This window comes from Salvelinus sp. IW2-2015, linkage group LG1 (genome assembly GCF_002910315.2).
Source record: "Salvelinus sp. IW2-2015 linkage group LG1, ASM291031v2, whole genome shotgun sequence".
In the NCBI taxonomy this organism is placed as follows: domain Eukaryota; kingdom Metazoa; phylum Chordata; class Actinopteri; order Salmoniformes; family Salmonidae; genus Salvelinus; species Salvelinus sp. IW2-2015.
Window position 1 is genome coordinate 57,851,595 of NC_036838.1, and position 15,070 is coordinate 57,866,664.

The 15,070-nt window shown below is 46.6% G+C and overlaps 1 protein-coding gene across 1 annotated transcript in view; it reads right to left on the reverse strand.

Moving 5' to 3' along the window:
- Positions 1-15,070, reverse strand: part of myg1 (myg1 exonuclease) — a 28,608-nt gene that overhangs the window by 2,807 nt on the left and 10,731 nt on the right. Inside the window, exons 3-6 of the mRNA XM_070443143.1 lie at positions 11,415-11,714; positions 11,141-11,270; positions 7,712-7,834; positions 7,136-7,317 (exon numbers count right to left, since the gene is read on the reverse strand). Of these exons, the coding sequence (XP_070299244.1) occupies positions 7,136-7,317; positions 7,712-7,834; positions 11,141-11,270; positions 11,415-11,714 (735 nt within the window). The remainder of the gene's footprint in view (positions 1-7,135; positions 7,318-7,711; positions 7,835-11,140; positions 11,271-11,414; positions 11,715-15,070) is intronic.

The window sequence follows — 15,070 nt, forward strand, 5'->3', positions numbered from 1 at the left end:
AGTGTCGGGCCAGTGTCGGGCCAGTGTCGGGCCAGTGTCGGGCCAGTGTCGGGCCAGTGTCGTGCATTACCTTCAGTAGCAGTAGAGACGGAGCAAGTTCACATTATTAAAAAAAAAGATATAGCCGAGGATATTCTCTGGAAACCTCTTGAGAATCTGTTGAGGTGTGAAAAGGGTCTAATAAGGTGGAAGAGGACAGATGGAATTGGGTGGAGGGGAATGTGACACGGTGCTTTCTCAGTCAATATCCAATCTCACAAGAGGGAGGAAAGACGGGCTTGACAAGCAGGAACAAGTCAAGCGTGAATGGAGGATGAAGAGGGGTTTGAATTCATTCAGGAAAATGGTAACCAGAGAACCTGCTGATTTCATGAATTTTGACACCATTTCACTTCTGTATAAGAATAATAATAATTCACAAGATAATCTAGTAGGCTTTGAGCAGCAATCCTTATAACCTTGAATAATTCCACTGAATAACTGGACAGTATTCTCAGAACAGACACAGCAAAGGAAAGATAGACTGGAACAATAACAAGCAGGAAGAGGAGCAAATGGCACCAAACGTTTCTGAATGAAAGAGCGAGACTGATTCTGAAGACCAATCAACAAATCAGCTGCATAATATTAGTCTGTCAAATGGAACAAGCAGCGGGTTCCCTGAATACTGGATACCACCTGTTCTTTTGCTTATTTCTAAATCAACCATCATGCATTTGTCCCAAATGGCACCCTATTCCGTGCACTACCTTTGACCAGGAAAGGGGGGATACCTAGTCAGTTGTACAACTGAATGCCTTCAACTGAAATGTGTCTTCCACATAGGGCTCTGGTGAAAGGTAGTGCCCTATAGAGAGAATAAGGTTGGGACGAAGCTCTTATTTCTAGCAACCATCATGCACTTCTTCATCTTATTCAGTGCCTTCTGTTGTAATTTTAGACAAGTGGCATTTAAAACATGACAGACAAGGTGTTATAATATGTCACTGGTTGAGTTAGTGAGTCAACGACACCCTCTGTCTGCACTAGATAGGCTATGTATTAGTATTAATAGCAGTAAGATTGCATTTATATAAACGCATTTCCACCTACAATAGGTGCTCAAAGCACTTTACATAGTAGGGGGAGAAAGTCACTGCATCTACCCTCAATGTGTAGCACCCACTTGGGTGATGCCATGGCAGCCATTTTGTGTCAGAACACTTACCACACAGCAGCTATCAGGTGGAGAGTGAAATACACCAATTGGGAATAAGGGGGGGGTAGGGTAATTAGGTGGCCATGATGGAATTTTAGCCAGAACACTGAGGTTACCACCATCCCTACTCTTATGGTAAGTTCTACGGGAATTTTTATGACCACAGAGAGTCAGGACATCGTGTCATCTGAAAGACAGCACCCAAGGCAGGGCAATGTCCCCATCACTGTCCCTTTACACACACTGTGATTTTGACCATGATAGAGTGGTGAAAGAGAACCAGTGAGATATCAAAAAACAAAACCCAATCCTCTCTGGATAACGGACAATACTGTTATTTTAATAGTATCCCTACAGAAAGACCACAGGTGAATAATCTTTAATTGTATAGATAAAAATGTAAAATAACCAAATCAAATTGTAGGACATTATAGGATGTAGCAAATTCAAGAAATGACTTAAAATTCATAAATTGCATTTCACACTTCAGAATGTCAACTAAAAATACTGAAAATAAATTCCTTGATTGCTGATTGAACAAAATGTACCCCAATCCTGCAAAATGACTACTTCATCTTCCCCATCTCTCCAACATGCATGCGAACGGAAGAACCAGCTCTGCTCACATTTCCCGGTGTGATGAGTAGTGATAAAAAGAGTATATTCTACGCAGGTGGTGTTCACGTACTAGAGACACAGGTGATAACACTCTTCCTGTTATCCTGTAGGAGCGGATCCGGCAGCAGCTACTTGCTGGGAGAATCATGCTTCCCTCAAGCGCTGCCATCTGGATCCACAGGCTGCGTTTCAATCCACCAACATGTTCCCGTCGCTCTACCCTCATTTCCCCTCCCTCAGACACAGCCATCTGGGAGGCACGGTGTCAGCGGGCCAGGGTTCATGCTCTTATTCGAAATCTTTCAGCATTTACTCTAACCTGTCTGAAGTGTCATAGGGGTGGGCAGTTTTGCGATTTTTCTATTAGTTCCAATTCGCCAGGCAAAACGCAGCCAAGCCCAGCACCTACACTACGCATAACATTGAACTAAATGGAAAGCTTAGCAGCGTCTCATACAATCTCCTATTCTACCCACTGTCTGGTGTTGGGTCATCCTAGTGGAAAACCAATTCTAATGAGATTCCTCACTGGAGTGGAGAGAGGGAGGAGATGGGTGAAAGAGAGAGAACAGAGAGAGAGAAGAGACAGAGAGAAGGAGACAGAGGAGAGAGGAGAGAGGTGAAGAGAAGAAGAGAGAGAGAAGACAGAGAGAGAGAGAGAGAGAGAGAGAGAGAGGCAGAGAGAGAGAGACAGAGAGGAGAGAGCAGCAGAGAGAGAGAGAGAGAGAGAAGAGAGGCAGAAGAGAGAGCAGAGAGAAAGAGACGAGAGAGACAGAGAGAGAGAGAGACAGAGAGACAGAGAGAAAGAGAAGAGAGACAAAGAGAGAGACAGAGAGAGAGAGAGACACAGAGACAGAGACACAGAGACACAGAGACACAGAGACACAGAAGACACAGAGAGACAGAGAGACAGAGAGACAAGAAACAGAGAGACAGAGAGAGAGAGAGAGAACAAAGAGAGAGACAGAAGAGAGAGAGACACAGAGACAGAGACAGAGACACAGAAACAGAGACACAGAGACAGAGACACGAGACACAGAGAACAGAGAGACAGAGAGACAGAGAGACAGAGAGACAGAGAACAGAGAGAAGAGAGACAGAGAGACAGAGAGAACAGAGAGACAGAGAGCAGAGAGAGACAGAAGAGACAGAGAGACAGAGAGACAGAGAGAACAGAGAGACAGAGAACAGAGAGACAAGAGAGAACGGATACCATGCAGCTGACTTTGAAGCCTAGAGATGCCTTATGTTCCTCAACCTCTGGTCATTCAATCCCCTCACCTTTTACAAGGCACTAAATGGGCTTTAAACTCAGGGTTTATTTACGCACAGCAAACTGCACAGGAACAGGATGAAAGAGCAGCTACTGAAGAGAAGTAATGTCCTCTCACTACAAATGTACTTTAAACCTACAGCACTACACAGTACCTGAAACATCCAGGACCTGAAACATAGGACCTGAAACATCCAGCACCTGAAACATCCAGCACCTGAAACATCCAGGACATGAAACTCCAGGACATGAAACATCCAGGACATGAAACATCCCAGGACATGAAACATCCAGGACAATGAACACTCAGACCTGAAATCATCCAGGACAGAAAACAATCCAGGACATGAAAACATCCAGGACCTGAACATCCAGGACATGAAACATCCAGGACATGAAACATCCAGGACATGAAACATCCAGGACATGAAACAAAACGTTGCCCTATTAAATACTTAGGTGCATTATACACCCCATGATGAATGTTCACCACAATACCGCCCCCCTACGACGAACGTCCGCCGCCCCACGACGAACGGTCGCCGCCCCACGAACGAACGGTCGCCGCCCCACGACGAACGGTCGCCGCCCCACGACGAACGGTCCACAACATACCAGTGAAATAACTATGACCTGACTGCAAGAAGTAGAGATCAAACAAGAGGTGAGAAATTCTACATCATTTAATCCATTACCCTTTTGACCTGCGGGGAAGCAATCCACTTCAGAATTGCATTGTAAATTACTTACTAAAATAATCCCGAAAAAATTACTTATCCACAAATAACTGATTGGAAACCGTAAGTGTGATTTCTGCTAGAGGGGAGAACAACACAGATGTGTGCACAGTTTATAATGTACACGTTGTGTGTGTGTGTGTGTGTGTGTGGTGTGTGTGTGTGTGTGTGTGTGTGTGTGTGTGTGTGTGTGTGTTACTCCAAATACACCTTTCAAACCAGACTATGATAATAACTAAAGCAAACTGCATAAAATAACTAAACATTCGCACTCTGTATTAGAATATATTTGCATATCAAAACATAGGTTGATATTTTCCTCATGGGTTTTCAACATGAGATGATATTTGTTCCATCTCTTTGTTTTACCTAGTGACCCCAGCCAATCAGCAGAGGGCTGTTTTACCTATGACACCAGCCAATCAGCAGAGGCTATTTTACCTAGTGACCCCAGCAATCAGCAGAGGGCTGTTTACCTAGTGACACCCAGTCACAGTCTGTCCGTCTGTTAAAACATTAAAATGACACCTAGCTACAAAACCGACAACTCAGGAAGCCTGCTCCTCCCCTAGCTACAAACCGACAACCCAGGAAGCTGCTCCTCCCCCTAGCTACAAACCGACAACTCAGGAAGCTGTCCTCCCCTAGCTACAAACGACAACCAGGAAGCTGTTCCTCCCCTAGCTACAAACCGACAACTCAGGAAGCTGTTCCTCCCCCTAGCTACAAACCGACAACTCAGGAAGCTGCTCCTCCCCCTAGCTACAAACCGACAACCAGGAAGCTGCTCCTCCCCTAGCTACAAACCGACAACTCAGGAAGCTGCTCCTCCCCCTAGCTACAAACCGACAACCCAGGAAGCTGTTCCTCCCCTAGCTACAAAACCGACAACTCAGGAAGCTGTTCCTCCCCACTACAAACCGACAACTCAGGAAGCTGCTCCTCCCCCTAGCTACAACCGACAACCCAGGAAGCTGTTCCTCCCCCTAGCTACCAAAACCTGACAACCCAGGAAGCTGTTCCTCCCCCTAGCTACAAACCGACAACCCAGGAAGCTGCTCCTCCCCCTAGCTACAAACCGGACAACCCAGGAAGCTGTTCCTCCCCTAGCTACAAAAACCGACAACCAGGAAGCTGTTCCTCCCCCTAGCTACAACCCAGGAAGCTGTTCCTCCCCCTAGCTACAACCAGGAAGCTGTCCTCCCCCTAGCTACAAACGACAACTCAGGAAGCTGCTCCTCCCCCTAGCTACAAACCGACAACCCAGGAAGCTGCTCCTCCCCCTAGCTACAAACCGACAACCCAGGAAGCTGCTCCTCCCCTAGCTACAAACCGCAACCCAGGAAGCTGCTCCTCCCCTAGCTACAACCCAGGAAGCTGTTCCTCCCCAAGCTACAAACCGACAACCCAGGAAGCTGTTCCTCCCCCAAGCTACAACCAGGAAGCTGCTCCTCCCCTAGCTACAAACCGACAACCCAGGAAGCTGTTCCTCCCCCTAGCTACAAAACCGACAACCCAGGAAGCTGTTCCTCCCCTACTACAACCCAGGAAGCTGTTCCTTCCCCTAGCTACAAAACCTACAACCAGGAAGCTGTTCCTTCCCCTAGCTACAAACCGGAAGCTGTTCCTCCCCCTAGCTACAAACCAGGAAGCTGTTCCTTCCCGTAGTTAAACCTACAAACCAGGAAGCTGTTCCTCCCCCTAGCTACAAACCTACAACCCAGGAAGCTGTTCCTCCCGTAGCTACAAACCTACAAACCAGGAAGCTGTTCCTCCCCGTAGCTACAAACCTACAAACCAGGAAGCTGTTCCTCCCCCTAGCTACAAACCTACAACCCAGGAAGCTGTTCCTCCCCGTAGCTCAAACCTACAACCAGGAAGCTGTTCCTCCCCCTAGCTACATAACCAGGAAGCTGTTCCTTCCCCTAGCTACAAACCAGGAAGCTGTTCCTTCCCCTAGCTACAAACCTACAAACCAGGAAGCTGTTCCTTCCCCTAGCTACTAACCTACAACCCAGGAAGCTGTTCCTCCCCCTAGCTACAAACCAGGAAGCTGTTCCTTCCCTAGCTACAAACCAGGAAGCTGTTCCTTCCCCTAGCTACAAACCTACAAACCAGGAAGCTGTTCCTTCCCCTAGCTACAAACCAGGAAGCTGTTCCTCCCCTAGCTACAAACCAGGAAGCTGTTCTTCCCGTAGCTACAACCTACAAACCAGGAAGCTGTTCCTCTCCCCTAGCTACAAACCTACAACCCAGGAAGCTGTTCCTCCCGTAGCTACAAACCTACAAACCAGGAAGCTGTTCCTCCCCGTAGCTACAAACCTACAAACCAGGAAGCTGTTCCTCCCCCTAGCTACAAACCTACAACCAGGAAGCTGTTCCTCCCCTAGCTACAACCTACAAACCAGGAAGCTGTTCCTTCCCCTAGCTACTAACCTACAAACCAGGAAGCTGTTCCTCCCCTAGCTACAAACCTACAACCCAGGAAGCTGTTCCTCCCGTAGCTACAAACCTACAACCAGGAAGCTGTTCCTCCCCCTAGCTACAAACCAGGAAGCTGTTCCTTCCCCTAGCTACAAACCAGGAAGCTGTTCCTTCCCCTAGCTACAAACCTACAAACCAGGAAGCTGTTCCTTCCCTAGCTACTAACCTACAACCCGGGAAGCTGTTCCTCCCCCTAGCTACAAACCAGGAAGCTGTTCCTTCCCCTAGCTACAAACCAGGAAGCTGTTCCTTCCCCTAGCTACAAACCTACAAACCAGGAAGCTGTTCCTTCCCCTAGCTACTAACCTACAAACCAAGGAAACTGTTCCTCCCCCTAGCTGCCACAAACCAGGAAGACTGTTCCTCCCCTAGCTACAACCTAAGGAAGCTGTTTCCTTCCCCTAGCTACAAACCTACAAACCAGGAAGCTGTTCCTTCCCCTAGCTACTAACCTACAAACCAGGAAGCTGTTCCTCCCCCTAGCTACAAACCAGGAAGCTGTTCCTCCCCCTAGCTACAAACCAGGAAGCTGTTCCTCCCCCTAGCTACAAACATACAACTCAGCAAAGAGAACAGTTAGAGAGGACCCTAGAGAGCAATATACGACACCATTTGAAGTTGGATGTTAACATATATCGATATGGAGGGAGGGTCCATGCAATTTAGTAACATCCTCAAAGTGATCGTATGACTAGCTCACACAGCAGTCCTGACAGACCACCTTACTGAAGGTGATCTGGGTAGTGTTACACTATCTGCTATTGAAGGTGATCCGGTTAGTGTACACTATCTGCTATTGAAGGCGATCTGGGTAGTGTACACTACCTGTTATTGAAGGTGTGCAGACCGGCTGGGACACACTGGACTCTCCACTGTCCGTTCTGGTCAGGGTAGAGGACAAACTTAATGGTGGTGTCCACGCTCAGCTCCTTCTCCAGGGAAAACAGGTGCTCCTTCCAGGGACAACCACCCTGAGAAAACACCACTACCTCGCCACTGGGGTCAACCTGGGGACGGACACAAATCACATTTACTCAGAAATGCACTGGTCACAAAGTGCTTTGCAGACTTAAAACACGGGATCGATACCTTTTGTGACGCACACACTGCATCAATACCTACAATTTCATAACATCTCATGCTAACACTTTGGATTAATATCTGTAGTGTTACTACACCGTAGCTAGGCTTGTATTTACACCGTAGCTAGGCTTGTATTTACACCGTAGCTACGCTTGTATTTACACCGTAACTACAAGTGTATCATACATGTCATTTATTTTAAACAGACAAAGTACTTCTGGAGAGAAGCAACATGACAGCTGGTGTCATCAGAACAGCGCGCCCCTGTCTGCTACCTAGGGAAAGTGAATATCTGCATGTCTACAGTAGGGACTGTACCTGCTTCCTCATCTGTACAGCTCCCTCCACCACCACACGGGCAGGAAGCCAGGAGTTCTGGTAGAAGTCAACCCGGTCCAGGAACTCTGCTCCTACCATGCCCAGGGCCTTATGGAAGCCCTCCTAACATACACAACATGAGGAGGACACGAGGAGGAGACGACACGAGGAGGAGACAACAGGAGGAGGAGACGACAGGAGGAGGAGACGACATGAGGAGGAGACGACATGAGGAGGAGACGACAGGAGACAGGAAATGTCACGAGACATAAGGTGACAACAGGAGACACAGGAGGAGGAGACGACAGGAGACAGGAAATGACACGAGACATAAGGTGACAACAGGAGATATCAGCAGCCTTGCAGAACATGAAGGATTGCGCAACAGCTGCTAACGTAAATACAGGACAGATAAACATTTTTCTACAAGGAAAACTAAAGGCCTCCCTCACTGACTGACTCACTTTGTCAGTCTCAGTCAGTCTCTCTCTCACAGACTGTTCTCACACACTCCTGCTCCCATTTACGACACTGGTGTGCATGCATACACACACGCTAGCGCAAACATAATAAAGCACATGCAATGATGTCACTCACACACACGCCACTAACATCACCACCGTAATGATGTAACATCTGGCTGAGCGTGTGGTGTGAGTGTGAATGTGCGCAGCGGCAGCTGAGAGTTTGGTGAGACAAGACGAGAAGGGCAGGAGGAAAAATATACACTGCTCAAAAACGTTTGGCATTTGCCAGAGAACACCAAGATTGGCAAATTCGCCACTGGCGCCCTGTGCTCTTCAGATGAAAGCAGGTTCACACGCACATGTGACAGACGTGACAGAGTCTGGAGACGCCGTGGAGAACGTTCTGCTGCCTGCAACATCCTCCAGCATGACCGGTTTGGCGGTGGGTCAGTCATGGTGTGGGGTGGCATTTCTTTGAGGGGCCGCACAGCCCTCCATGTGCTCGCCAGAGGTAGCCTGMCTGCCATTAGGTACCGAGATGAGATCCTCAGACCCCTTGTGAGACCATATGCTGGTGCGGTTGGCCCTGGGTTCCTCCTAATGCAAGACAATGCTAGACCTCATGTGGCTGGAGTGTGTCAGCAGTTCCTGCAAGAGGAAGGCATTGATGCTATGGACTGGCCCGCCCGTTCCCCAGACCTGAATCCAATTGAGCACATCTGGGACATCATGTCTCGCTCCATCCACCAACGCCACGTTGCACCACAGACTGTCCAGGAGTTGGCGGATGCTTTAGTCCAGGTCTGGGAGGAGATCCCTCAGGAGACCATCCGCCACCTCATCAGGAGCATGCCCAGGCGTTGTAGGGAGGTCATACAGGCACGTGGAGGCCACACACACTACTGAGCCTCATTTTGACTTGTTTTAAGGACATTACATCAAAGTTGGATCAGCCTGTAGTGTGGTTTTCCACTTTAATTTTGAGTGTGACTCCAAATCCAGACCTCCATGGGTTGATAAATTTGATTTCCATTGATAATTTTTGTGTGATTTTGTTGTCAGCACATTCAACTATGTAAAGAAAAAAGTATTTAATAAGAATATTTCATTCATTCAGATCTAGGATGTGTTATTTTAGTGTTCCCTTTATTTTTTTGAGCAGTGTATAACTTTTTTTTTCAATCAAAAAGTGGCAAGGTGACAATTGATTGGATCAGAAAATCACAAGGCCGTTGAGTAGCGCAGCCTGTCACAATCCACCGTGCCTTTCCAGGGTATGACAAATGAATAGAATCAGCGACCAGCCTCTCACAGAGTAAGTAAGTGCTCCTGGTCTGAGAAAGGTGTGGGAAATGGAGGAAAATGGATGGACAAAGACATCCCCCCCCCCCCCGCCCCCCTCATTCCCCATCTGAGCCAGATGATAAATCATAGGTGTTTGACCTACTTGTCCAATCGTTGCACAGAGTTTAAAGGGCGACTGCACTTCCTGATTTGTCCTAGTTTTAGATGTGGTTCCTTAAGAAATGCTAGCTGCCATGTCTGAACTCAAAACGTGAGTTGGTATCGGGGGTGTGGTTTCATGGRGGTGTGGTTTCATGGGGGTGTTCGCAGGTGGGAAGAGTCAGCCAAATTATTCAGCCAATTAGCTTCAACCGACTGGTGTGTGACCGTGGCAAAGTTGGTTTGACTTTGGATAGCCTATCTAGAGGACTAGTTGAGGACTGTCAATAAATTACACAATGTAAATATGAATATTTACAATTTATAGTTGGTTTGAGGATTTTGTCATTGAAATCTGAAGCTATTGGAATTTCACATATTGTCCCATGTACATTGTGTAATTTACCGATGGGTCCCTAACTAGCCCCATAGGGATATCCAAAGTCAACTCAAATTTACCACAGGCATTACGATCAGGTCGCATGTAACTGCACTCCGAATTGGTGATTACTTGTGTTCTGCCAGCTGTGGGCATGTGAGTAGCATGGAAACCAATGGGTTCTGAGAATATGAAATATACTTATGTCACTGAGGGAGAGAGGGTAATGTATAACGTTTACATTATATCAAGTATCCTATTGAAATATTGAGTGCAGGGAAGTGATCACGTGGCAGGAATTGATAAGGGGAGAGAGCGTTGGATTAGGCATCAAGGGGGTTGAGGTCAGGTCAGGTCACCTTAAGGGAGGAGGAATGGTTTATTACCCCATCACTTCCTCTTCCTGTCGAACCATAGCAGATGTCAGGGTTGGAGAGGAGGAGGAGTGTATCTAAACTGGAGTTTATATACTTGTGTTGGTGGAAACATGTTTTGTCTGATGCAGCTGTATTGATCCTCTGGGAAGAATAACACTTGGTTAAGCTTTCATAATGTCCGTGGAGTTTTTAACTCTGAGAATTAGAACCTAACAAACCCAAACTTAATTTACGTTGTGATTCAGTCACGGCCACAAATCTCACAGACTCAGGTTTTGGACGAGACTGACATTGACCAAAATGATCCTCTTTACCATTCGATTTGGACAGTCATATTAATACCACGTAGGCTGTTTTCTAAATCAGGTRTTTTTTAGGGGCATTTCTCTCTAATGGCTCAATATTCTCCTGTAGATGATAAACGCTTGCCTTACTGACAGGCACTGTGGTGTGAGTGGTGGTGGTATACTGAGAAGGTCCGTTTCCCCCTGTCAGACTCAGAAGTATCGACTCAGGAAGAAGATATTCATTCACCCAGACAGCCTGGTAGGGCCTTAAAGTTATTCAGAAACACCTCTGAGTTTGTCTGGCGCCGGTTTGACGCCACAACAAAGTGTTAACGGTGGACTATATTAATAGACGTGTGTGTGAACACACACACACACACACACACACACACACACACACACACACACACACACGTACTGACAGCCATTCAATAGGTTATATTTCCACACACACGGTATGCCACACATTGACTGACCTCGGTGTCCTGGCTCTTGCTGTTCCAGCGTGGGTTAAGGTGTCCGACGCGGGCGCTGAGAGTGGAGGAGACAGCGTAGCGAGCCTCTCCATCATACTGGGAGATCCCGGGGGGGTGTAGATTTGACACTCTGGGGGAGAATCTTCCATCAGGTCCTTTTTTAGTGCTTCCGTCACAGGTTCATTTAATTTGCTGTTTTGAATTTTGACTGAAATGTTTTTTTCATTTACACTTAGCCTTTGCTGAAAACACTGTCTCGCTCTAGATAGCCAGCCGCGTGCGTCCAGAGTCCCTGGCGCTGCGAGGGGTCCAGAGTCCCTGGCGCTGCCGAGGGCGTCCAGAGTCCTGGCGCTGGAGGGCGTCCAGAGTCCTGGCGCTGCCGAGGGCGTCCAGGTCCCTGGCGTGCCGAGGGCGTCCAGATCGCCTGGCGCTGCGAGGCGTCCAGGTCCCTGGCGCTGCCGAGGGCGTCAGAGTCCCTGGCGCTGCGAGGGCGTCCAGAGTCCTGGCGTGCCGAGGGCGTCCAGAGTCCCTGGCGCTGCGAGGGCGTCCAGAGTCCAGGCGGGGTTGTTCTGATCTGTCTGTATTGACAAGGCTCTAGAGTCGTATTATCAATCTAATCTGTTGATCTCATTTTTATGTCCCTTTTTTAAATGAACCACATTGATTTAAATTTGATTTTAAATAGTCTATTAACCTATTTTTGGGAGAACCAGAAGGATGCTTCCTCGGTTGATAACACATCTAGGCTACCTCTAGTTAATGTTACGTGAACATAAACTCTGATATGATCAGTTTCAATCACCAACAGCAAAACTATTTGACAAGTAGGCTACTGCTTACGTTTTAAATGACAATAATTAATTTGTCAAGGATGGAACAGATAGTATCAAAAGAACATTTTCCTGCCGTTCACCACCTAGAAGACAGACATCACACCCCGCTGTTATCCTCCAGCTAGTCTTTAACAGACGTCACCCTGCTGTTATCTCCTCCAGCTAGTCTTTAAAGACAGACGTCACACCCTGCTGTTATCCTCCAGCTAGTCTTTAAGACAGACATCACACCCTGCTGTTATCCTCCAGCTAGTCTTTAAAGACAGACTCACACCCTGCTGTTATCCTCCAGCTAGTCTTTAAAGACAGACGTCACACCCTGCTGTTATCCTGCTGAAACCAAGAATGGTTGGGGTAGAGGAGACTCGCCTCAAGCCAAATAAACACTTGTCTTTCTTATATAAAGTTGATGGACAATAAAGCTTTAGAGTTTAGATAAGTCTTTGTAAGTGAATGGGTGATCTGCTCTCTTGTCCAGACCTTCAGGAACAATAAAGCTTTAGAGTTTAGATAAGTCTTTGTAAGTGAATGGGTGATCTGCTCTCTGTCCAGGACCTTCAGGAACAATAAAGCTTTAGAGTTTAGATAAGTCTTTGTAAGTGAATGGGTGATCTGCTCTCTGTCCAGGACCTTCAGGAACAATAAAGCTTTAGAGTTTAGATAAGTCTTTGTAAGTGAATGGGTGATCTGCTCTGTCCAGACCTTCAGGAACAATAAAGCTTTAGAGTTTAGATACGTCTTTGTAAGTGAATGGGTGATCTGCTCTTGTCCAGGACCTTCAGGAACAATAAAGCTTTAGAGTTTAGATAAGTCTTTGTAAGTGAATGGGTGATCTGCTCTGTCCAGAACCTTCAGGAACAATAAAGCTTTAGAGTTTAGAATACGTCTTTGTAAGTGAATGGGTGATCTGCTCTCTGTCCAGGACCTTCAGGAACAATAAAGCTTTAGAGTTTAGATAAGTCTTTGTAAGTGAATGGTGTATCTGCTCTGTCCAGAACCTTCAGGAACAATAAAGCTTTAGAAATTTGAACGAGAAAGAGTGAGTGATAGGTGGGTGTGCTGCTCTCTGTCCAGGACGTTTAGGGGCACATTCAGCAGCCTGTGTCCAAGTATCTGATGGATAATAAACATGGGATTAGCATAATCACAGAGGCAGTAGATTAATGCATGGAAAGGGGAGGGGGATATTTCTACAAGATGGAGACATAAACATATTCATGTGTGCTGCTCTCTGCTTATCCAGGACCTTCTCTGAGACGTTCCACAGCCTCTGTCCAGAGAAGCCCTGGGTGACCAAGTTGAGCTCGGCTGGTTTGGTCTACCTTCATTTTGGCCGGAGGGTCCTGTCGCAGCTCACTCCCTAAAGGAAGGAGACAGACAGCTGGAGGTGCTCTATGAATAGGTGAGACTGGAGGGGGGTCAGGGAAACTCCATCCCTATTGATAACCTCTCTGCCATGTTCTGTTCTCTCTGTAGCTGTATGAGAACTGGGTGTATTAACGTTCTCTGTTCTCTCTGTAGCTGTATGAGAACTAGGTGGATGTAATGTTGCTCTCTGTAGCTGTATGAGAACTAGGTGGATGTAATGTCCTCTCTGTTCTCTCTGTAGCTGTATTGAGAACTAGGTGGATGTAACTGTTCTCTCTGTTCTCTCTGTAGCTGTATGAGAACTAGTGGATGTAATGTTCTCTCTGTTAGCTGTATGAGAACTAGATGGATGTAATGTTCTCTCTGTAGCTGTATGAGAACTAGATGGATGTAACGTTCTCTCTGTAGCTGTATGAGAACTAGATGGATGTACGTTCTGCTTTCTCTCTGTAGCTGTGATGAGAACTAGATGGATGTAACGTTCTCTCTGTAGCTGAATGAGAACTAGATGGATGTAACGTTCTCTCTGTTCTCTCTGTAGCTGTATGAGAACTAGATGGATGTACGTTCTCTCTGTTCTCTCTGTAGCTGTATGAGAACTAGATGGATGTAACGTTCTCTCTGTTCTCTCTGTAGCTGTATGAGAACTAGTGATGTAACGTTTCTCTGTTCTCTCTGTAGCTGTATGAGAACTAGATGGATGTAACGTTCTCTCTGTTCTCTCTGTAGCTGTATGAGAACTAGGTGGATGTAACGTTCTCTCTGTATGCTGTATGAGAACTAGATGGATGTAACGTTCTCTCTGTAGCTGTATGAGAACTATGATGGATGTAACGTTCTCTCTGTTCTCTCTGTAGCTGTATGAGAACTAGATGGATGTAACGTTCTCTCTGGTAGCTGTATGAGAACTAGATGGATGTAACGTTCTCTCTGTTCTCTCTGTAGCTGTATGAGAACTAGATGGATGTAACGTTCTCTCTGTTCTCTCTGTAGCTGTATGAGAACTAGGTGGATGTAAGTTCCTCTGTTCTCTCTGTAGCTGTATGAGAACTAGGTGGATGTAAATGTTCTCTCTGTAGCTGTATGAGAACTAGATGGATGTAAGTGTTCTCTCTGTAGCTGTATGAGAACTAGATGGATGTAACGTTCTCTCTGTAGCTGTATGAGAACTAGATGGATGTAACGTTCTCTCTGTTCTCTCTGTAGCTGTATGAGAACTAGATGGATGTAACGTTCTCTCTGTAGCTGTATGAGAACTAGATGGATGTAACGTTCTCTCTGTTCTCTCTGTAGCTGTATGAGAACTTAGTGGATGTAACGTTCTCTCTGTTCTCATCTGTAGCTGTATGAGAACTAGATGGATGTAACGTTCTCTCTGTTCTCTCTGTAGCTGTATGAGAACTAGATGGATGTAACGTTCTCTCTGTTCTCTCTGTAGCTGTATGAGACTAGTGGATGTAACGTTCTTCTCTTTCCTCATCGTAGCTGTATGAGAACTAGGTGGATGTAACGTTCTCTCTGTAGCTGTATGAGAACTAGATGGATGTAACGTCTCTCCTGTAAGCTGTATGAGAACTAGATGGATGTAACGTTCTCTCTGTTCTCTCTGTAGCTTGTATGAGAACTAGATGGATGTAAGCGTTCTCTCTGTAGCTGTATGAGAACTAGATGGATGTAACGTTCTCTCTGTTCTCTCTGTAGCTGTATGAGAAAGCTTAAGAATGGATGG